At 46.5% G+C, this 25,080-nt stretch overlaps 1 protein-coding gene across 1 annotated transcript; it reads right to left on the reverse strand.

Annotated features, from left to right (window-relative positions):
• Window positions 1–7,495: 7,495 nt before the first annotated feature.
• LOC129697698 (kinesin-like protein KIF6) lies at window positions 7,496–24,047 on the reverse strand. The gene is made up of 4 exons (XM_055636405.1): window positions 23,993–24,047; window positions 19,759–19,864; window positions 14,303–14,377; window positions 7,496–8,015 (listed from the first exon to the last, which is right to left on the reverse strand). The coding sequence occupies exons 1-4, from the start codon at window positions 24,045–24,047 to the stop codon at window positions 7,979–7,981; spliced, it is 273 nt and encodes a 90-aa protein (XP_055492380.1). The 3' UTR covers window positions 7,496–7,978.
• Between the last annotated feature and the right edge of the window lie 1,033 nt (window positions 24,048–25,080).

Genomic DNA, 25,080 nt, shown 5'->3' on the forward strand with positions numbered 1-25,080 from the left:
GGGTATTGCTGGTCGGCACGGACTCGGTGGGCCGAAGGGCCTGTTTTCCGTGCTGTCTCTCCAAACAAAACCAATTTAGTAGAAATCGTTTAAAATTGCCCAGATTGTAAAAACATTGCAGAAGAACGGAAAAGTAAAAATTAAACATCCCTTCTCAAACAAAGAAAAAGACAGAAAGCATAAAGATATTGTCCAGTCAGTCCAACATCTGCCACTGGCAAAATGTTGGAATCAATTATTAAGAAAGTAGCAAGTGGACATTTATCCAATCAAAACATAATTAAACACAGCCAACATGATTTTATGAAAGGGAAATAGTGTCTGACAAATTTATTAGAGTTATTTAAACAGCAATGTGGATAAAGGTGATCCAGCAGATGTAGTGCAATTGGATTTCAAAAAAGCATTCAGTAAAATCCACATAAAAAACTTAACTGCAGAAGAGCTGCGGGTGATAAATGAGCATGGATAGCGGGCTAGCTATCCAACATATAGTTGGGATAAATGGTTCATTTACTAACTCATGGTCTCCAACTGGTGGGGAACCGTAGTGGTGGGGCCACCATTGTTTACAGTCTTCATTAATGACTCAGATGAAGGGACAAAATTGCATAGTTGGGAAATTTCCTGACAATAGCAACGGTAAGGAATAAATGATCAGCATACAGACACAGGTTAGGTGAGTGTGCAAAATTAACAGAAATCATGGGCTGGAGGGGTAAAACTGGTCCTTTAGCCCATGCTGCCAATGATGCCCATCTAAACTTGTCCCATTAGCACACTTCACCCATATCCTTCTGAACATTTCCTTCCCATGTTCTTGTCCTAATGACTTGGCACACCCTGGGTGCTCCCGATATGGCCTCCTTTGAGACAAAGCGTGGACTAGGTGACCCTTCCCTTGCGATCTGACTGCAAAGGCCAGCTGAATCTTCTAACCATTCTAACTCCCTTCAGTATGACCTTACGTCCTGGGCATTGCCAGAGTGAGGCCATGGGCAAACGCAAAGAACAGCACCCCTACTTCACTTGGGTGGCTGACAACCCCATTCAATTCTCCACTTTTGAGTAATACCCTCCCTACCGCCCATCTCTTTACCGTACCACCCCACCCCAAAATACACACATTTCTCCCAACATTTTCCCCCTCACCTTTAGTCATCTTGCTCCATTCCCTTCCTATCAGCATTCATCTCTCATCCCAAATGTGCCATTTCTGTCTCCTTTTCATCGTCCCACCACCAACTCTCCTTTCCAGCTTTCTTCCCAACTCTAATTAATCTGAAGAGGAGTCCTGAGCCGAAACGTCACCAATCCATTCTCTCAGTAGGTGCTATCTGACCTGCTGATCTCCTCCAGCACTTTGTGCGTTGCTCAAGGAGTGGACCTGTATACAAGGGAGGGTGTGGGGTGTGGTTTATGGGGTAGACACAAAATGCTGGAGCAACGCAGGACCAGCAGCATCTCTGGAGAGGGGTGGGCGACGTTTCGGGTCGAGACCCTTCTTCAGACTGATGTCAGGGGAGGGGGCAGGGAAATAGAATGTAATCAGAGACAGTAAGACAGGTGGGAGAACTGGGAAGGGAGAGGGGATGCAGAGAGAGGGAAAGCAAGGGCTATTTGAAGTTAGAGAAGTCAATGTTCATACCACTGTGGTGTAAACTACCCAAGCGAAATATGAGGTGCTGTTCCTCCAATTTGCGCTGGACCTCACTCTGACAATGGAGGAGGCCCAGGACAGAAAGGTCAGATTGGGAATGGGAGGGGGAGTTAAAGTGTTGAGCAACCAGGAGATCAGGTAGGTTAAGGCGGACTGAGCAGAGGTGTTCAGCGAAACGATCGCCAAGCCTGCGCTTGGTCTCGCTGATGTACACGAGTTGAAACCTGGAACAGCGGATGCAGTAGATGAGGTTGGAGGAGGTGCAAGTGAACCTCTGCCTCACCTGACAAGACTGTCGGGGTCCTTGGACGGAGTCGAGGGTGGAGGTAAAGGGACAGGTGTTGCATCTCCTGCGGTTGCAGAGGAAAGTACCTGGGGAGGGGGTAGATTGTGTGGGAAGGGACGAGTTAAACAGGGAGTTGCAGAGGGAACCGTCCCTGTGGAAAGCAGAAAGGGGTGGAGATCGGAGGATGTGGCCAGTAGTGGGATTCCGTTGTGGGTGGTGAATATGCTGTATGTAACGGCTGATGGGGTGGAAGGTGAGGGCAAAGGGGACTCTGACCTTGTTACAAATGGGAAGAGGGGGAGCAAGTGTGGAGCTGCGGGATATCGAGAAGACATAGTGAGAGCCTCATCTGTAATGAAAGAGGGGAACCCCTGTTTTTCCTACAGAATTATGACATCTCCGATGCCCTGGTATGGAAAACCTCATCCTGGGCACAGATGTGGCGTAGATGGAATTGGGAGTAGGGGATATAGTCTTTACAGGAAGTAGGATGGGAAGGAGTGTAGTCTAGATAGCTATGGGAGTCAGTGGGTTTGTAGTAGATGTGGGTCAATAGTCTCTCTCCTGTGATGGAGACAGTGAGATCTAGAAATGGCAGGGTGATGTTGGAGATGGTCCAAGTGCATTTGAGTGCAGGATGGAAATGGTTAGTGAAGTTGATGAAGTCAGTGAGTTCTGCATTGGTGCAGGAGGTAGCACCGATGCCGTCGTCAATGTAGCGAAGGTAGGGTTCGGGGATAGGGCCAGTGTACAGGGATTGTTCGATGTACCCTACAAAGAGGCAGGCACAGCTAGGCCCCTTGCGCGTGCCCATAGCTACGCCTTGGATTTGGAGGAAGTGGGAGGAGTCGAATGAGGTTGTTGATGGCAAGGAGGGTATTAGTAGTCGGAAATTGGCTGATTCTATGGTCGATGAAGAAACCGAGGGCTTTAAGACCTTCCTGGTGAGGGATGGAGGTGTAGAGTGACTGAGCATCATAGTAAAGATGAGTGAGTGGGGTCCTGGAAAACGGTAGTCATTGAAGAGACAAAGAGCGTGTGAGGCGTCTTGGACATAGTTTAAGTGGCTTATGGGTATAGGTCACTGGAAGATTTCTCCCACCCACCTGTAACTCTCCCCTCTACTTTCAGTCTGAAGACGGGTCCCAACCCGAAATGTCACCCATCCTTTTACTCCAGCGATGCTGCCTGACCCGCTGCGTTTCTCCAGCACTTTGTGTCTATCTTCAGCAACTCTGTTTCCTCAGGTTACCACAACAATGAAGTATGATTCTCAGTCCAAAAAGTAATCGGAATAGCCCAGCGGTATCAAAAAAGGGTCAGGAACAGATAATAGGAAAGGCAGTGGTTTTGCAAACTTCAGGTTTGATCTGCCCTTCAATAGAAAAAAAATCAAAGCTGTTCCTTAACCTAAATTTCTAAAGGGCCTGTCCCACTTTCACGACCTAATTCACGACCTCTGCCGAGTTTGCCCTTGACTCAAACTCGCAGCATGGTTGTCACCAGGTCGTAGGCAGGTCGCAGTCCGTGATACTAGTCGTAGGTACTCATGCAATCAAGTAGGTCGGGGTGTTTTTTCTAGCACAATGAAAAATGTCCACGAGTTAAAAAGGTCATGAATTAGGTCGTGAAAGTGGGACAGGCCGTTAACTCATCACCACATTCTTATCTCCCCAAAAAATCTATTGATTTCAACCTCAAATACTGAGATAGAGAGTTGTAAATATTGGCATCCTTGAACAATTCAGCTTTCTGACATGGCTCAGGTGGAATAAACTACAGGCATTTTTGCCACAAACATCTCAACGTCAGGTGTGAGAAAAGTCATTTGGCTCGGGTTGGCTTGGGATTGTCAATGACAAGGTTGTGTTGGATTTTAATTCCAACCTTAAGATTCAAAGTCTGAAGGGTTCCAGCTCAAAATGTCACCTACCTACAATGTCCTCCAGAGGTGCTGCCTGACCCGCTGAGTTACTCCATCAGTGTTTTACTCGAGATTCCAGATAGTTCCTTCTCTTAATTCAAACCTAATGCTGAATTATGCCTTCAAATTGCTGTCATGACAGGTAACCCTTAACACTGTGCGAGGTAGGAAATTGTATTATATTGATCAAGCATTAATGGGGGAAAAGTTATATAAATACGGGTCCTTTAATCCTAACAGAATTGTTAGAGTGGCCGGATTCGGTAGATCCGTTCCCATAGCCGACTTCCGAGGCTGATTTTCCGAGGCTGGTGCCTTGGCTCCTCGGCTGCCTAAGCGCACCGTTCCAGTACCATTCAACTCCGCTCGGAGGCCATGACCTCTGTTGCTCCGGCAAAACGGATTATCCAGTATGGTTCTGGAACGTGGGGCGACGGAAAATCGGTGGTGGACCTGCAGTGAGAAATCTGGAGGGAAACAATTCAAAGACGAGTGACTTTTTCCTCTTGCTCTTGAGGTAGCAGAAGCTGTCGAGGGCGGCGATGTTGTCTAAGTGCTCAATCATGAAATTTGTGCAGCCAACATTTAATCTTCAAACGATGCTCAAAATTGAGATGTTCTATACAATTACTTTTAACCTGTAAAGCTGGCTATATTGACGGTCATCTGTACTTCTGAGATATTTAAGAAGAATCTGCAGATGCTGGAAAATCGAAGGTAGTCACAAGTGCTGGAGAAACTCAGCGGGTGCAGCATCTATGGAGCGAAGGAAATAGGCAATGTTTGGGGACGAAACCCTTCTTCAGACTGATGGAGGAAGGGTTTCGGCCCGAAAAGTTGTCTATTTCCTTCACTCCAGTTTTAAAATTGAAAAAAGTATTCAGTAATTGGAAAGAACACAGCAAGTACATGTGAAACACACTTATATTTTCCAATCTTCTATGTAGAGATTTAGTTGGACACTCTCAGGGTAGGAAAGTGGAGGTTTCCTGATTTTTAAAAAAGTCTTCCAGTTACTCACACGAAGGACATCCAACAATCTCAGAATGTACTACTTAAGCTTGAAGTTGAACATCCTTCAAAAATATTCTTTGTGGGGATAGTGTCAGATTCAAAGTCAAAAGGGTAGCAAATTGAAGATACACAAATATTTTTGCACAGACAAAGATTGAGAAACCTGCAATTGGAAAAAAGTTGCTCAAAGGACATAGTTGCACTTCCACTGTTGATTGTTACCATCTGCTGCAGTGATATTATTCACCATTCATGATCCATTTCCCCATACTCCACAATTGCTGGCACTACACAATGGGTCATTTTCCAACCAGCAATAAGCCTTGACCACAGGCAGAAAATAAAGTCACAAAATCAAGCATCTCATGGGAACTAAATTCAGAATTAAAGGATGTTCTTTTAGGAAGGAGATAAGGAGAAATTTATTTAGACAGAGGGTGGTGAATGGAATTTGTTGCCACAGAAGGCTAAATTGGATATTTTTAAGACAGAGATGCATAGATTCTTGATTAGTACGGGTGTCAGAAGTTATGGGGTGAAGGCAGGAGAATGGGGTTAGGAGGGAGAGATAAATCAGCCATGATTGAATGCCGGAGTAGACTTGATGGGCCAAATGGCCTAATTCAACTACTATCCCTTATGACGTTATTATCTTATGGAACCTTAAGTGCATACTTCTCTAAACGATTTTGCCGAGGTCAATTTTAACTCATAGAGTCCTTTGGGGTGCATAGTGGATGAGAATACAAGGTGTCAGTTTGTGTGACCTTGCCAGCATGAGTCTTGGACTATTTTAAGCCCTTGGTTTTACTGGCATCAGCACAGATCCACTGGGATTTTTGCTACTGAGGGAATACTGGAATCCAGAGAGTTGCTGCCAATTGTGCTGGATTGTGATTTGCTTTGCAGGGTGTCGCCCCGAAGCGTTCCTTATTCCTTTCCTCCAGAGATGCCGCCTGACCCGCTGAGTTAATCCAGCATTTTGTGTCTGTCTTCAATGTGAATGTCTTCAGGATTTGACCCTCTGGAGTGAAGAAGAAAGCGATCTACATCCACTGTGCCTTTCGTCATCTTTGCTCACCCATAATGGCATAATAACTTGTGAAATCCTTTCCAAATACAAAACATGAATAATAATGGAAATACTCAACTGGCTATGGAGCATCTATGAAGAGAGAAACGGTATTGAAGATTCAGATAAACGATCTTTCATTGTCAAAGTGTTAAACATCACAGAAATGGCCCTTTGGCCCGACATACCCATACCGACCGTCAAGCACCTATTCATGAGAAAGATAAGGACAGAGACCTGATCCATCAACTCTCACCTTCTACAAATTCTGCCTAATAGAAACATAGAAAATAGGTGCAGGAGTAGGCCATTCGTCCCTTCGAGCCATTCAATATGATCATGGCTGATCATCTAAAATCAGTACCCCGTTCCTGCTTTTCCCCAATATCCCTTGATTCCTTTAGCCCTAAGAGCTGTGCCTAACTCTCTCTTGAAAACATCCAGTGAATTGGCCTCCACTGCCTTCAGTGGCAGAGAATTCCACAGATTCACTACTCTGGGTGAAAAGATTTTTTCCCATCTCAGTCCTAAATGTCCTAATCTGCTGAATATTTCCAGAAATTTGTACTTTTATTTCAAATGTTATATGTTCATGGTATCTTGTACTTATAAGATAGTCACTATTATAATGAGGTAGCAGACAATTTGTGCATAACAAGCTCCCTCAAACCCTAATATGATGAATACAATGAACAAATAGTCCATTTTAGTTGTGTTTTGTAGAGAAATAAATATTCGCTCAGGATGCAAAGGAAAACAAAATAAAACCAGAACATTCTGGAGATCCTGAAAGTGCCAACATGGGTAGTAATGGAGTGTTAAAGAAGGCTTTTGGTACATTGCCCGTCATCAGTTAGAGCAAGGGTTCCCAACCTGAGGTAAGTTTACCCCAGGGGGTAAATTTTACCTAATATTACCTACCCAGGGGGTAAATTTGTTGATTCTGGATTTGTACATATTATTTCTCATTGACTGACTGTGTTTGGGTTCTGGTATACCGGTATCTGTTCATCATTAGCTGTTCATAAATAAGTGAAACAACATTGTTATGTGCTATTAAAGTTGCCAGGGGTAAACGGGATGACAAAGGTTGGGAACCCCCGAGTTAAGTTATTGAGTACAGAAGATTGGAGGTTATGTTACAGTTGTACGAGACATTGGCAAGGTCGCATTTGCAGTCATGTGTTCCGTGTTGGTCTCCCTACAATAGGAAATAACTCATTAAGCTGGATAGAGCAGAGAAGATTTACAAGGATGTTGCCAGTACTCAAGGTCCTGAGCTACAGGAAGAGATTAGGCATTAGGACGTATTCTTTTGAGTGTAGGTGGCTAAGATCATGAGGAGAATTGATAAGACAAATGCACAGTCTTTTACACAAAGTCAGATGAATCAAAAAACAGGGGACATGATTTTAAGTGAGAGGGGAATCATTTAATAAGAACCGGGGGGGGGGGGGGGGGGGGGCAATTGCTCACACAGAGGGTGAAGGATATATGGAATGTACTGCCAAAGAAGGTCATTGGGGTAGGTACTATAACAGTATTTAAAAGACACTTGGACAGGCTTATGGATAGGAAAGGTTTACAAGGGTACGCAGGTAAATGGGACTAATGTAGATGGAGCATTGTGTCGCATTGACGAGCTGGACCAAAAGGCCTGTTTCTATGATGTCTGACTATATGCAGCAGGTCAGGCAGCATCAGTGGAGGAGGAAAACAAAGTGAATGTTTCAACAGAACCGGGAAAATAAGAAAACAAAGAAAAGGTGCAAAAAAATTAAAATGAATTTCAGTGATAAGAAAGAACCAGGAGAATCATTGTACCACAGATTCTTGGTACCATCCGAAGGAACACGGAGAAGGCTTGGTAATCATATTAATACCATCAGGAGAGAAGTGACAGCAGATGCTGTAATCTTGAGTAAAAAAAAAAACTACTGGAAGAACTCAGCAGGTCAGGCAATACCTGTGGAGGAAAATGGACAGATGATCTTTCGCTCCAGACTGAGGGGGAGATTGCTGTTAGAAAGAGTTGTGAAGCCTTGGATCTTCAGATGAGCTGCAAATAGCGAAGAGAGGGAAGGAAGAGGCTAGAAATGTAACATGCAGAACACAGGATTTGCTAAACATTGAAAATAAAGAGAATGCTGTGAAATTAGCTTTCATTGCAAAAGGATTTGAGTATAGGAGCAGGGAGGTTCTACTGCAGTTGTACAGGGTCTTGGTGAGACCACACCTGGAGTATTGCGTACAGTTTTGGTCTCTAAATCTGAGGAAGAACATTATTGCCATAGAGGGAGTGCAGAGACGGTTCACCAGACTGATTCCTGGGATGTCAGGACTGTCTTATGAAGAAAGACTGGATAGACTTGGTTTATACTCTCTAGAATTTAGGAGATTGAGAGAGGATCTTATAGAAACTTACAAAATTCTTAAGGGGTTGGACAGGCTAGATGCAGGAAGATTGTTCCTGATGTTGGGGAAATCCAGAACAAAGGATCACAGCTTAAGGATAAGGGAAAAATCCTTTAAAACCGAGATGAGAAGAACTTTTTTCACACAGAGAGTGGTGAATCTCTGGAACTCTCTGCCACAGAGGGTAGTTGAGGCCAGTTCATTGGCTATATTTAAGAGGGAGTTAGATGTGGCCCTTGTGGCTAAGGGGATCAGGGGGTATGGAGAGAAGGCAGGTACGGGATACTGAGTTGGTTGATCAGCCATGATCATATTGAATGGCGGTGCAGGCTCGAAGGGCCGAATGGCCTACTCCTGCACCTAATTTCTATGTTTCTATGTTTCTATAAACAGCAGATTAGGTATCACGTGCAGAAAGCAAAAAAACTTATCATTTTTGTTAAAGGTTGATGGCTTGCATTGCACATCAACTCCATTCAATCTGTAAGAATGATCATGAGCTTCCAGGTGCTCATAGTCATAGATTCATACAGCATGGAAACAACCCCTTTGCCACAATTCTCCCGTGCCAACCAGTTTGCCCATCTATGTTAGTCCTATCCATTCCTATCCATGTGCCTGCCCAAATGTCTTCTGAACACAGTAATCCCTACCACTTCCTCTGGTAGCTCGTTCCTTATACCCGCCACTCTCTGTCTCAATAACCTGCCCCTCTCACCTTAAAGCTATGCCCTCTAATTTTAGACCCACCCATCCTGGGAAAAGGACTGACCATCTCCCTATCTCTGCCCCTCATGATATTGGAAAGCTCTAATGGTCACTCCTTGACCCTCTTTGATCCAGGGAAAAGAAGTCCCAGCCGATGCAGTCTCTCCTTATACCTCAAGCCCTCCGGTCGAGACATTATCCTGGTGAATCTTTTCTGCAGCCTCACTAGCTTAATCACATCCTTCTGACAGTGTGACCCGAACTGCATACAATCCTCCCAGTGTTCCAGACCCAGATCAAAACCTTTTGTACAACTGTATAACTTGAATTCCCAACTCTTGTACTCAATGACGGCAGTAAGCATAGCATATGTGCAGGATGGAACTGCAGATGCTGGTATACACTGAAGATAGTCACAAAACGTTGCAGTAACTCAGCGGGCAGCATCTCTGGATAGAAGATGTTCTCCCATGTCACCACTTTCGGGGAACTTTGTACTTGAACTCTTCAGTCACGGTGGCACAGCGGTAGAGTTGCTGCCTTACAGCAAAATGCAGCGCCAGAGACCCGGGTTTGATCCCGACTACGTGGTGCTGTCTCTACAGAGTTTGTATGTTCTCCCCGTGACCTGCGTGGGTTTCCTCCCACACTCCAAAGACGTAAGGTTTGTAGGTTAATTGGCTTGTTTAATTGGCTTGATAAAAATGTAAAATTGTCCAAGTTGGCGATATGCAGAGTACTGCCCTGCCAACTACAAAATTCAGAAGGTTCAGAAGGTTCAGATGGAATGGGGGATGATTTGGGTCGAGACCCTTCTTCAGACTCCGGGTCAAGTTATAGTTTGGTGACTGGACTCCAGAGGCTGGCAATGGAAGTTAGCGTTGACCATGTCACCACTTACAAGGAACTTTGTACTTGAACTCTTCAGTTTCTCCTTTCAACAGCACTTCCATGGCCCTACCTTTCAATGTGCTTGCCCTACCCTGGTTTAACTTCCCAAATGTATGACTTCACCCTTGAGAGAGTTCATCTCTGTTTGCCAATCTCCAGACTGGAGTAAAGTATGCAGTATTCCAATACTGTATAACTCCGTTATAAGTTATACAGTATACCTTTTCCAGTTGATCAATAGCCCTGTCGTAACCTTAGAAAACCTCTTTCACCGTCCACTCAAATACCAATTTTGGTGTCATCTGCAAACTTGCTAATCAAGCAATTGGCATCATGGTCTGCACAGAGATCGGGGCCCAAAGGGTCTGTTCCTCTAATTAACAATTTGACGCTATATGCCACCTACAATCTTTCCCAGATTATATATACAAAACAGGCGATTGCTGTGGCACACCAATAGTCAGAGGCCTCCAGTCTGAAAAAGCAACCCTCCATTTTAATTCCCCATTTAATCCACTTCTGACCTATCTTTGAATTCCTACAATGAATCAAACCCCAGCATCAGCGCGAGGAATAGCACCTTATCTCTGTCTTGCCAGCCCTCAGTACTCAATACTAGTCACAACTTTTCCAGATAACAACCTTTTCCAGTTTGTGATGCAAGGTCATCAATATGTAACACAAATTAAGTAACGCTCTTTCCACGGTTGGTACCTGACCTGTTATATCACACCACTGTCCATCACAGGTACTGACCTGACGAAATCTGAAGTCAGAAGAAGGGTCTCGACCCAAAATGTCACCCATTCCTTCTCTCCAGAGATACTGCCTGTCCAGCTGAGTTACTCCAGCATTTTGTGTATCTTTGATTTAAACCAGCATCCAGGACTAGAGATGCCTCAGAATGAAAGAACATTTTTTTAGGAAGACATTTCCTACACAGGTACCGACCTCCTCAACATCCAAGGGATCTATACATATGTTTTGATCAATATCATCAGACCCACATCAACCTGGCCACGCTCTTATTTCACACCTACCACCAGGAAGAAGGTACAGGAGTCTGAAAATCGGGGCCTCCACGTTCAAGAACGCTTCTTCCCAACAAACATCATGCTCTACACAATACTAATCAACGCTAATATCAACTATGTACTTCTGTAGACTGTATTTGGTTGTATCAAGAACGTTGTGGGTTTCCTTTGCCCGAGTATTATAATTATCGATTTATTGAATTTTTGTTTAATATAAATTATCTATGTATATTATGTTTGCAAGTCTGTTATGCTGTTGCATGTAAGAATTATTGTTCCGTTGTCAGTACATATGACAATTAAACACTCTGGACTTCACTCTTCAGTATCCACAGCATTGTTTTTCACTACAGCACCTCTGTAGATTTGTGATTTTTTTTTGTCCGCTCTTCGCTGTCCTTATTTACTTCCGCTGTTTGAATCTAATCCAGGCATGATCAGTCTCATTAACACCCCTTCATCTTCCTCCCCTCAAGTGCACAAATAATACCCATTCAACTAGATTATCTTGGTCCTGACCTATTATAGGCATTCCCTCATTCTTCTCACCTTCTCCCCCCTTGTCTGCAACTTAAGACATGCTTGTGTGTGTATATTTATATTATTTATATTATGGTATATGGACACACTGATCTGTTTTGTAGTAAATACCTACTATGTTCTGTGTGCTGAAGCAAAACAAGAATTTCATTGTCCTATACAGGGACACATGACAATAAACTCACTTGAACTTGAACTTCTTTGTCTCAGTTTCCCAGCTTTGTTAAACGATAATTGAACCAGAAACATTAACTCTGCTTCTCTCCCCACAGGTGCTGCCTACACGACTGTGTATCTTCCAGCTTTTTCTGTTTTCGTTTAGATATCCAGCAGCTACAGTATAGCAGCTTCAGACTCTGGGTCTGAAGAAAGGTCCTGACCCGAAATGTCACCAGTTCCATGTTCTCCAGGGATGCTGCCTGACCCAGAGTTACTCTAGCACGTTGTGCCTTTTTTTTGTAAACCAGCATCTGCAGTTCCTTTTTCCCCCAACATTTTGAGTTGCAGTATATTGTTTGATTCCCTGGCATCTTTCTCCTGATCCTATTCCAAGCAATCCAGGGCACGCCTTCTAAGATGGCAGAAGAGGCTTTGTTTTTATGAGTCATGTGAAACCTGCAGCTCCCATAACTGCTTTTAATCATTCAGACACAGGATGTGGACATTGCTGGCAAGGTCAGTATATATTATCCATCCCAACTGTCTCCAGAACTGCAGAGGAAGGCTATTTTGGAGGACTGTTAGAATAAACCACACTATTGGGTGTGGATAGATACAAAATGCTGGAGTAACTCAGTGGGACAGGCAGCATCTCTGGAGAGAAGGAATGGGTGACGTTTCTGGTAGAGACCCTTCTTCAACTCCAGTATTTTGTGTCTATCTTCGCTGGAAACTAGCATCTGCAGTTCCAACTACCATCTGCAGTTCCTTCCTACACGTTGGGTGTGGAGTCAGATTTAGGCCTTAGTCTGGCTAATGATCTTTTAACAAAGTTGTGTCAGTGCAGGATTTTGCTCTTAACTTTTTGGAATGAATGTTAAATCTTCAAATCTTTGATTTGGGAGGCATGAGCTGAAAGTTGCATAAAACATTACAATGCCTAATGGCGATAGATTTAATTTGTACCAATCTTCAATAGTCCAATAGTATTTTATTGTCATGTGTACCTAACATAGTTTAGTTTATTGTCACATGTAGTGTGGTACAGCAAAAAGCTTTTGTGTTGCGTGTTATCCAGTCATTGGAAAGACTATACTATACATGATTACAATCAAGCCGTCCACAGTTTAGAGCTACAGGATAAAGGGATATGTATCGTGAAATTTTTATTTTGCATACAGTTCAGTGACAATCCCACTGCATATTAGGCACAATCATTGTATAAGTGAGCAAGATACAAGACCACACTATCAATACACAAGAGTCATCATGTTTTAGATATTGTCCTGTACCCGTCGATCTTTAAGTGCAGTGTAAATCTGACTCGAGACCTCTTTCTCATTCAAAATGATACATGAGGCGGTCATGGTGGCGCAGCGGTAGAGTTACTGCCTTCCAGCAAATGCAGAGTCAGAGACCCGGGTTCAATCCCGACTGTAAGGAGTTTGTACTTCTTCCCCGTGACCTGGGTGGGTTTTGTCCGAGGTCTTTGGTTTCCTCCCACATTTCAAAGACGTACAGGTTTATAGTTTAATTGGCTTGGTAAATGTAAAAATTGTCCCTCGTGGGTGTAGGATTGTTTTAATGTGCGGGGATCGCTGGTCGGCGCGGACCCGGCGGGTCGAAGGGTCTGTTTCCGCGCTGTATCTCTAAACTAAACTAAAATTGCAGAATATTATGCAAACACACCAGTTCTACGCCTGTGGCTCAGCTGCAGGCTTATCAATGGCTCGATTTCACAAACTTTTTGCTCGAACATCACAATGATTAATGCCTTTCAGGTGGGCCTCCTTCTGGTTATAGATTACTGAAGGCATAGTAAGTTATAATCAGCTACGACTTTTGCATTACAATCATGGGTTTGGCACAATGTGTTTTGCATGTAATGTCTGTCATTACAGAATGGTTGCACGGTGGTTAAATATCATGACTCAAAATCCCAAAGCCACACTAATAATCCGGAAAGGTTAACTTCCACTCTGGAGGATGGTGAACTTACATTCCGTTAATTAAATAATCTAAAGCATAGATTCGGCATCAATAATAGTAACCATCCATCGTGTACTGGAATAGATAAGGTGAATGCACCTTTACCCAGAGAGGAGAAAGATTTAATAGGAACCTGAGAGGCAACTTTTTTCACAGAGGGTGGTGGGTGTATGGAACAAGCTACCAGAGGTGGTAGTTGAGGCAGGTACTATAACAACTTTTATAAGACGATTGGATAGGTACATGGATAGGAAACATTTGGAGGGATATGGGCCAAATGCAGGCAAATGGGGCATCTTGGTGGGGTGGACAAGGTGGGCCAAAGGGCCTGCCTCTGTGCTGCACGAGTCAATAACTCCATGGCCAATGACTCAATGACTCCATGGCCAGCACGTTGTCAAAAATCACAGGGTCAAGGGTTTTTACGGCTGAGAAATAAATAACTAACAACCAGTGACTGCCATATTCCACAAGTGATTTTTTTTTTTTTTAAATCAACCAGAATTTCATACTTGACAATTTCATACTTGACACTTGGGACAGATTTCAAGCTGAATTCAAATTCAGAGTCCCACCTGCAGAAACTTAAATCAGAAAAAAAAAAACTCACTTTTCAGCAACGGGCTGTGCAATATTTTCAAAAATTTCCTCTTGCTTTGCACCTTGATCAAAGATTTGCTGGAATCTGCAAAAAAAGAAATTGAAAAGGTTATTTTTAGTTTGAAGGTGCAGCGTGGAAACAGACCCTTCGTTCGACCGAGTCCACGCCGACAATGATCATCCCGTACACTAGCACTATTGTACACTAGGAACAATTTACAGAAGCCAATTAACCTACAAACCTGCTAATCTTTGGGATGTGGGAAGAATCCGGAGCTTTTGTAGATTAATTGGCATCCAAAAGTCATAAATTGTCCCTCGTGTATAGGATAGTGATGGTGTATGGGGTGTGATCGCTGGTGAGAGTGGGCTCAGTGGGCTAAAGGGCCCGGTTCCACACTGTATTTCTAAAATCTAAATGTATTTATGGTTCCAAAATCCAGCATTACAACCAGGAAAAGGAGCCTTCAACAGAAGAAGGGTTGAGCCTGCAACCTGTGCAGTGTGCATGTATATATATGTGTGAAGATATAACTTCATCTAGATTGTTTTCCGATTTTCTGATGCCAGGTCAGTTGGCTAATATGCTCATAGATACTTGCAATGCTCTGCTTTGGTCATTCATAAGGTCGTAAATGATAGGTGCAGACTTAGGCCATTCGGCCCATCAAGTCTACTCCGCCATTCAATCATGGCTGATCTATCTCTCCCTCCTAACCCCATTCTCCAGCCTTCTCCCCATAACCCCTGACACCCCGTACTGATCAAGAATCTATCTGTCTCTGCCTTAAAAATATCCAGTGACTTGGCCTCCACAGCAAAGAATTGCAGATTCACCAGCCTCTGACTAAAAATATTTCTCCCCATCACCTTCCTAAGGGGAAAGTCCTTTAATTCTGAGGCAATGGCCTCTGGTCCTAGACTCTCCCACTAGAGGAAGCATCCTCTCCACATCCACTCTATCCAAACCTTTCACTATTCGTTAAGTTTCAATGAGGTTTCCCCCCCCCTCATTCTTCTAAACTCCAGCGAGTACAGGCCCAGTGCCGTCAAATGCTCATCATATGTCAATATTAAATGAAACTGAAAGCAACAATCTGCTTAAAGATAGGCACAAAAAGCTAGAGTAACTCAACGGGACATCACTGGAGAGACTGAATGGGTGAAGTTTCGGGACGAGACCCTTCTTCAGACTGAAAGTAACGGGAAAGGGAAACGAGACATATGGAAGGTGATGTAGAGAGATATAGATAGATAGATAGATAGATAGATCCTTTATTGTCATTCAGACCTTACGGTCTGAACGAAATTATGTTGCCTGCAGTCATACACAGAATCAATAATAACAAAACATACAATAAACACAAATTAAACATCCACCACAGTCTTTCTAGACATATAGAACAAATGAATGAGAAATATGCAATAAAATAACAATGAATAAGGAACTAGGTAATTGTTAGCTGTAGCTAGGTTAGAACAAAAATCGGAGAGGGAGAGGGGAGAGGGAGAGGGAGAGGGAGAGGGAGAGGGAGAGGGAGAGGGAGAGGGAGAGAGGAGAGGGAGAGGGAGAGGGGGAGACAGAGAGAAACAGAGGGAGGGCGAGAGTGAGGGACAGAGCCAGAGAGGAGAGGGAGAGAGGGAGAGGGGGAGGGAGAGGGAGAGGGAGAGGGAGAGGAGAGAAAATGAGAGAATGCAGGGGTTACTTGAAATTAGAGAAATCAATTCCCCCGGGTTGTATGGTGCAAAATCTGTTTGAAAGACTGAGTGCAATGATTCTGGTAGTGGTGGGGGGGGGGGGGGGGGGGGGGGGGGGGGGGGGGGGGGGTGGAGAACGGAGACAATTCCTGAAACACCAACCCAGATTCTGCAATGAGCAACAAAACAGTGTCACATTTTGCTGGCCTCAAATGAAGGCTGCCCACAACAATCACAGTCGCTGCAATGTCTATTTTCCTTTTTAGACAGGTTTTCTGTCAGTCGAGACTTCCCCAGTGTCTAATGTCATCTGGCTGGTTGGACAGTGTATCATTAAATAATTTTTCTCAGACAGCAATCCAAAAGGATGGAGCACAATTTTCAATTACATTTTTAAACATTTGACAGAGTGCTAAATAAAGATCAGAACACACGATTGAAGTAGAATGTAAAATGTTCTAAATAAATATTGCATCCTTTTATTTAAAATCCATTATACACATTATGCAAGAATAGGGACAGATAGATTGCTAATAATTATGGCTTACTACACCATTAAAAACTTACTTAGTCCTCAAGCAACACAACAAATGTAATAATAATGAACACAATAATTATGGGTGGCACAGTGGCAAAGAGGTAGTCGCTGCCTCACAGCGCCAGAGATCCAGGTTCTATCCTCACTATCGATGTTGTCTTTACAGAGTTTGCACATTCCCTCTGTGACCTTGTGGGTTTTCTCCGGGTGCTCTGGTTTCCTCCCTCATTCCAAAGACGTGGTAGGTTAATTTGCTTCTGTAAAATTTATTCCTAGTGTGTTTAATAAAACTAGTGTACGGGTGATCGCTGGTCGGCATGGACATGGTGGGCTCCAACTTGAACTGAACCAAAACTAACAACATTTTCAAAGAATCTCACATCACAGAAATATATGCCCTCTGCTAAAAGGAAATATTTATCAATATCCTGTATACCTTTATGTACCTTAATCAGTTCGCCCCTCAGCCTCCTCTGCTCCAAGAAAAAGGGTGGCACGATGGCGCAGCAGTAGAGTTGCTGCCTTACAGTGCTCGCAGCGCCAGAGAACCGAGTTCAATCCTGACTACAGGTGCTGTCTGTCCGGAGTTTGTACGTTCTCCTCATGATCACATGGGTTTTCTCCGAGATCTGCGGTTTCCTTCCACACTCCAAAGACATACAGGTTTGTCGGTTAATTGGCTTGGTGCAGGTGCGGAAAACCCGGGGGGGGCCCAGAGCGGACACGTCCCCCCCATGTTTTGAGAAGTGGAGGACATCCCCCCCCAAGTTTTTGTGATCCCGATTTTAAAATCTCTGCTTTTAGCGCTGGATTGAGCCTCCGAAGCCTCGCGCGTGTGTCTGTGTGCGCATGCAAAAAAATTGTATCCCCTGTCCCCTCCATGTTTTGATAACGAGTTCCGCTCTTGGCTTGGTGTACGTGTAAATTGTCCCTAGTGTGTAAGATAGTGTTGATGTGCGGGGATTGCAGGCCGGCGTAGACTCGGTGGGCGAAGAGGCCTGTTTCCGCGCTGTATCTCTAAACTAAACTAAAACTAAAGAAGAAGCCTGGGTTCTCCTCATAGATGAGACATTACATCCCAGGCAACATCCTGGTGAAACTCCTCTGCACCCTCTCGAGTGTAGTCACATCCTTCCTACGATCAGTGCAGTCACATCCTTCCTAGTGAGACGATCAGAACTATAGTACTCTGGCAACAACCTATTGCTTTATAAAGCTGTACCCTAACCTCCATATGCTCTATCCATCTTATTGAAGACAGTGATGTTGCCTTTAGGGATCCTTAGCTTTGCACATCAAGGTCACTTTGCACCTCAGTGTTTCCTAGAATCCGACCAACGTGTATCGCCTACTTTGGGCTTTGTTTTTATTTTTGCACTGTATTGAGTTTATCTTATTGAACTAGTTTTGTTTGTGTTATCCATCGAGTGCTGTGTTTACAAACCTGTTGTGATGCTGCTGCAAGTAACAATTTCATTGCTCCGTTTTGGGACCTATGACAGTAAAACACTTTTGACATTGTACGACTAAATTTTTTTTTTTAGTTGTCTCTACATTTATGGTGACAAGTCTTGGTTGCTTCCAAAACTTGACAACGATATCGTGACCGTACCATCAAAATGCAACATGCCTTCATGGTAAATTTATGGATGTCACACAACCGGTGCCAACTCTGCCATCTTGCACCACTCATCATCGCCAACAAAAGATTTACTGCGGCAATGTTCATGGCAAAATACCTTCCCAATGTTCAAAACAGAGCTCTGGAGTGACCCGACGGGTCAAGCAGCATCTGTGAAGGGAATGGACAGTCAATTTTTTCAGGTCAACCTGTAGAAGGGCCCCAACCAGAAGCGTCACCTATCCATTCCCTCCACAGACGCTGACCGACCTGCTGAATAACTTCAGCAATTTGTGCCATGATTCAGCATCTGCATATCCTTCAGAAGGGTCTCGACCCAGAACGTCACCCTTTCTATCCAAAGATACTGCCTGTCCCGCTGAGCTGCTCCAGCATTTTTGTCTATCTTTGGTGTAAAGCAGTCTCTGCACTTCCTTCAAACACAAAGCTCAGATGCTTTTTAGTCATCTCAACCAGTGGAATGGAAATGGTTTGATTTCCAGATTAGTGGGAACACAGCGGTATGAATATTGATTTATCTTAACTTCAAGTAATCCTAGCATCCCCTCTCTCGCCATCCCTCCCCCACCTCAGTCGTCGTACTAGTTTCACTGTCATCCTGCTGAGTTTCACTCTGTGTAACTTGTTCACACCTTTCCAATAGCCAACAAAGGACCATTGTCGGCTCCACCTTTCCTTAATCATTGTTACTGTTTGAGTATCTTTCATTCATTTGTTCTACATCTCTCTATATCACCGTCTATATCGAAACATAGAATCACAGAAAATAGGTGCAGGAGGAAACCATTTGGCCCTTCGAGCCTGCACCGCCATTCATTGTGATCATGGTCGATCATCCACAATCAGTACGCCGTGCCTGCCTTCTCCCCATATCCCTTGATTCCACTAGCCCCTAGAGCTCTATCTAACTCTTTTAAATTAATCCAGTGAATTGGCCTCTACTGCCTTCTGTGGCAGAGAATTCCACAAATTCCCAACTCTCTGGGTGATAACGTTTTTTCTAATTTCAGTTTTAAATGGTCTCCCCTTTATTCTTAGACTGTCCCCTGGTTCTGGACTCCCCATCATTGGTAAAATATTTCCTGCATCTAACTTGTCCAGTCCTTTTATAATTTAGTTTGTTTCTATAAGATATTCTCTCATCCTTCAAAATTGCAGTGAATACAAGCCCAGTCTTTCCAATCTTTCCTCATATGACAGTCCCGCCATCCCGGTCATTAACCTCATGAACCTACGCTAAACTTCCACAAATTTGGAGATCAAAACTGCACACAATACTCCAGATGTTGTCTCACCAGGGCCCTGTACAGCTGCAGGACCTCTTTACTCCGATGCTTAAATCCTCTCGTTATGAAGGCCAACATGCTATTAGCTTTCTTCTCTGCCTGCTGTACCTGCATGTTTACTTTCAGTATCTTTCGTTTCCCTTTCCCCTGGCTCTCAGTCTGATAAGGGTCTCGACCCGAAACATAACCTATTCCTTCTCTCCAGAGATGCTGCCTGACCGGCTGAGTTACTCCAGCTTTTTGTGTCTATCTTAGGAGGAAACAGTTTGATGCAGAAGAGATAAATAAGACATGATACTCACTTAAATTTATAGCTTTCTCGTTTGTTATTTATAAATCCATCCGCTGCATCATGTGGCACCACAAACTCTAACACTGAGCTTCCATTGTCTTCATCCAATGAGTAAACCTGTAATGGACACGAGTGTTCATAAGTCACAGCAACAGAATTAGGCCATTTAGCCCATCAACCCGATTCTCCTGCCTTCTCCCCATAACCTCTTATCAACAATGTATCAATCTCCGCTTTAAAAATATCCATTCACTTGGCCTCCAACAGATTCACCACCCTCTGACTAAAGAAATTCCTCCTCATCTCCTTCCTAAAGGAACGTCCTTTTATTCTATGGCTGTGCCCTATGGTCTTAGGCTCTCCCACTGGTGGAAATATCCTCTTCACATCCACTCTATCCAGGCCTTTCACTAGTCGGTAAGTGTCAATGAGGTCCCAATAAGGTCCCCCACCCCACCCCCACCCCAACGGCATCATTGCCCTGTGGTCCGTCATCGTCCATCAGTCAGTGTTAATCCTGGCCAAATTGGAGAGGCTGGGACTTTTAAATGGGGTAAAAGCTTCAGGGCTGCTGGGAGATTTAGTCAATTTGGAATTGCTCTCTGAAGAATGGGACAAGCTGTGGAGTGGTGCCAGGTGTGTCTAGAGCCTAGATACTTTTTGCAAGAAAATAATAAGAACATCTGCAGACCCTGTCAATTAGGTGCAAAATGCATAGAATGGATTGGATGGCTGCAAACCAGGCATACACCTTGTAAATAATGTTGCAGTTCTAAGTTGCTGAGTGTTGTTGATTGGATGAGGTATTGAGCCTTGTCTGGGATTCTTGCAGATCAGGGTAAATGTTTCTAAGTTGGCTTCCTTGAGAAGTCCGGTTTGAATACAATGTATTGAGCAGCTGTATTATTGGGTTAGGGAAATGTCTGTTATGTATGGGGTTAATCGATATCTGTAATTGGATTATTAAGAGACCACCCCCATGTGGTTAGGCCCCTCGAGATCCCGGGACCTATAAAAGTCCGCGATCACGAGGTGCAGCGTCGATTTTCTGGGCGAGCGCTTGGGACTGCGTCACCTTCTGGAGTGTCTGTCTGAGCGAGACCTAGAGGGCTTGATCAGGCAGATACGAGGATCGAACCCACGATGGGATAGGTACAGTAGTTGAACTGTAATTGCGCTTTTGTTAAAATAAAGATTAGTTGTTCAAGTGCTTGATTCAGTGTTTTTACTGAAACTAACTGGAGGGAAGCTTAGAACGAGCAATTTACATCAGCGCACTCATCGACACCGGCTCCGACCCATGAGGCTCCAACGACCCTCGAGGCATAGGCTCAGGTCAGTGAGGCTCCAGCCTGCAAATTTCCGGTACTGGCTTCTCCGCGGCCTCCTGGGAGGCACCTGCGTCATATCCGTGAGTGTACACCGCCGACGTGCGGGTCCACCACTGCCACCAAGGCTCTAACGCAGCCACAAAGCTTCACTGTTGCCGAGGCTCACCGTCGCTGCGAGGCTCTACCGCCACCGAGGCTCAACAGCCGCCGTAAGCCTCAACCACCACCAAGGCTCCACCGCCGACGAGAGGCTCCACCGCCACCAAGGCTCACAACCGCCAAGGCTCCACCATCACCAAGAATGAAGGACGCCGAGGCTCAACACTGCCATGAGGCTCCACCACCACTGATGCCCCACCGCCGCCGCTGAGGCTCTACTTCCGTCGAAGCTCACCACCGCCGGAGCGCATCGCCGCTGGGAGGCTCCACCAACCAAAAACAGGCTTCGCTGCCGGACTTCACCATGGCATCCTGGGAGGCATCTGCTGCTGCGGCCTCCTGGGCCAGGTTCAGCTAGGTTCCAAAATTGTCAATGAGGTAACTGGTGTTGATTGAATATCAGCTTGAACAGAGAACTCTTTACTTTAGACTTTAGAAATACAGCGTGGAAACGGGACCTTCTGCCCACTGCGTCCATGCTAACTAGCGGTCATCCCGTACACTAGCACCATCTTCCTGGTGGACTCCGCCCGATCCATCACAGGCACAGCCCTCCCCACCATCAAGAGCATCTACATGAGGTACAGTAGATGCCTCAAGAAGGCGGCATCTATCATCAAGCATGCCCACCATCCGGGCTGTGCCCTCTTCTCACTGCTAACGTCCGTCCGGAGGTACAGAAACCTGAAGTCCCATACCAACAGTACAGGAACACTTACTTTCCTACAACCATCTGGTTCTTGAACAGACCCGCACAGCCCTAATCTTAATTCAGCAACAAAACACCACAGACCACCTCTTGCACCACCACAATCTTCTTTTCCAATTGTGTCTTACACTCGAATTTTGTTTCTCGCCGTCGTTTTCTTTTCACGGTCATGTAGAATTTATTCATAATTTACGTTTTCATGTGTTATCTGAGTCTGAGTCTGTGTACACAACCTGCCACAGTGGCGCATCTGGCAGAGCCGGTGCCTCACAGTGCCAGACCCCCGGTTCGATCATGACCTCGGCTGCTGCCTGTGTGCGGAGTTCGCACGTTCTCCCTGTGACCACGTGGGTTTCCTCCGGGTGCTCTGGTTTCCTCCCCACACCCCAAAGACGTGCGGATTTGAGGTTAATTGGTTCTCCCAAAGACCGCGTGGGGTTTCCCTGTGACGCTGCTGCTGCAAGCAAGATTTTCATCGCACCTGTACCTCATCATGCTTGTGCATATGACAATAAACTCGCCTGAACATGACTGGACCTGACTGCGGCGAGTTCGGGCTGGAGTGTGCGTCGATTACAGGGTGTGGGGGTGTTACAAGGTGCAGGGACGGTAATCGCAGAATTGGGAAGCAGGGTGCGGAGGTGAAGGAGGGGGTTGAAGGGGAATGGGGAGTCGGGGGGGCAAAGGAAGATGGGGGCTGATGGAAAGAGGAGGAGGAGGCAGAGGCGAAGGGGGAGCAGAAGGGAAGGGGGAAGAAGAGGGGGGGGCAGAGGAGGGGCCATGGAGGGGAAGGAGGGGGATGCGGAGGGGAAGCACGGAAGGGAAGGGGAGGGGGCTGAGGGATGAAAGTGCATTTTATGTCCATCTTAGGGAAGAAAGTGAGGGCAGAAGGAAAGGAGGGGTGGGGGAGCAGAGCAGTAAGGGAAGGTGGAAGGGAGGGACTGGAGGAAAAGATGGAAGGAGCAGAGGGGATCAAGGGGAAGGGAATACAGAATAAGTGGGATACAGGGAGAGCAAGATACTGGGGGGGGTGGAATAGGATCGGGGGCAGCAAAATAGGGAGGCAGCAGAATGGCTGAGATACGAGAAGGAGGGAGCAGAGCTATGATAGGGGGACACAGGATGGAGCAGGCGGCAGAGGAGATGGAACACAGGGTGAGGGGGGAGCGGAGGGGAGTGGGCTGGGCAGGATATGGGGGGTGGAGCAGGGATATGAGGGGCGGAATACAGGATGGAGCGTGGGTTGAGGGGGGCAGAGACGAAAGGGGGGTGTGGAATGAGGAAGATACAGGGGGGGGGGGGCGGGGATATGGGGGGTGGGGGGGAGTGTAGATACAGGGGAGGCAGTGAGATGTACGGGGTACGGAGGGAGGGGGATATCGCAGCCACTCACTCTCCTTGCCTCCCCTCCCCCCACCCTCTCGCCTCCCCTCCCTATCTTTCGCGATCTCCCTCATTCACACTCCCTCCCTACTACTCCCCTCCCTCCCCATCGCACACTCCTCCCCTCCCTCCCCATCGCACACTCCTCCCCATCACTCTCCCCATCTCTCTCCTCCCTACCTCCCCATCGCACACTCCTCCCCTCCCTCTCCATCACTCTCCCCTCCCTCCCTCTGTCACTCTCCCCTCCCTCCCTCATTGACTCACTCACATTCCCTCCCCCTCCCTCACTCTTCCATCTTTCACCCTCCCTCCTACCCTCCTTCTTCCCCTCTTCTTGCTTCATTCTCACCCCCTTCCCTCTACACTCCCCTCACTCCCCCCCTCTTCACTGTACACCCCCCCTCATTCTCCCCCTCTACACCCCCCCGCACTGTACCCTCTACACCCCCCTCACTGTACCCACTACACTCCTCTCACTCTCCCCTCTACACCCCCCGCACTGTACCCTCTACACCCCCCTCACTGTACCCGAACACTCCCCGCACTGTACCCTCTACGCTCCCCGCACTGTACCCTCCCCCCCCCCCTGTACCCTCTACACCCCCCGCACTGTCCCCGCTACACCCCCCGCACTGTACCCTCTCGCCCCGCCCCCTCCCCCGTGGGCCTGCGACAGGGCCGGAGCCGCCCCTCCACGCGGATCCTTTGCCCCATCGCCGCCCCACCCCGGCCCCGCCCCCTCCCGGCTCGCCCCGCCCCCTCCCCGCGCAGCCCCGCCCCGCCCCCCGCCCGCTCGCCCCCCCCCTCCCCGCGCCCCCCCCCCCGCCCCCGCGCGCCCCGCCCCCCCCCCGCTCGCCCCGCCCCCGCCCCGCCCCCTCCCCGCTCGCCCCGCCCCCCCCCCGCTCGCCCCGCCCCCTCCCCGCCCGCCCCGCCCCCTCCCCGCTCGCCCCGCCCCCTCCCCCGCCCCCGCCCCCCCCCCCGCCCCCGCCGCCCCGCCCCCGCCCCCGCCGCCCCGCCCCGCCCCCCTCCCCCGCGCGCCCCCGCGCCCCCCGCTCGCCCCGCCCCGCCCCCGCCCCGCGCCGCCATTGGCCGGAGCTCCCGGCCCCGCCCCCGCCCGGACCGGACCGGCCGCTCACTGGCTGCAGTTCATGCACGGCCCTGAAACACCACAGTTAATGCACGGCTGTAAAACATCACAGTTAATACATGGCTGTAAAACATCACTGTCAATGCACGGCCATGCAACATCACAGTTAATGCACGGCTGTAAAACGTCACTGTTAATGCACGATGTGTGCAACACCACAGTTAATGCACGGCCATGCAACACCACAGTTAATGCACAGCTGTAAAACATCACAGTTAAATCACGGCCATGCAGCACCACAGTTAATGCACAGCTGTAAAACATCACTGTTAATGCATGATGTGTGAAATCACGATTAACGCATGGCTGTGTGAAACATCACAGTTAATGCATGGGTGTAAAACATCACAGTTAATGCACGGCTGTGAAACATCACAGTTAATCCATGGCCATAAAATATTACAGTTAATGCACGGTGAAACATCACAGTTAATGCACGGTTGTGAAATCAAAGTCAAGGCATGGGTGTAAAACAACGTGTTTAATGCATGGCTGCGAAATATCATAGTTAATGCATGCGGTGCAACCTCACAAATAAAGCATGAATGTAAAATAATGTGTTTAATGCATGGCAGCAAATCATCACTATGCATGGCAGTA

The sequence above is a fragment of the Leucoraja erinacea genome, chromosome 5, assembly GCF_028641065.1.
Source record: "Leucoraja erinacea ecotype New England chromosome 5, Leri_hhj_1, whole genome shotgun sequence".
In the NCBI taxonomy this organism is placed as follows: Eukaryota; Metazoa; Chordata; class Chondrichthyes; order Rajiformes; family Rajidae; genus Leucoraja; species Leucoraja erinaceus.

Bases quoted from the DNA above. Each gene is read 5' to 3' on its own strand.
- LOC129697698 (XM_055636405.1), bottom strand. From the start codon at position 24,047: ATGGGGCAAAGGATCCGCGTGGAGGGGCGGCTCCGGCCCTGTCGCAGG. The intron at 19,865-23,992 runs GGGAGGGGGCGG...GTCCATTACAGG, and splicing joins GCCCTGTCGCAGGCCCACGG to TTTACTCATTGGATGAAGAC. The intron at 8,016-14,302 runs GTGAGTTTTTTT...CGCTATTTGCAG, and splicing joins GCACAGCCCGTTGCTGAAAA to CTCATCTGAAGATCCAAGGC.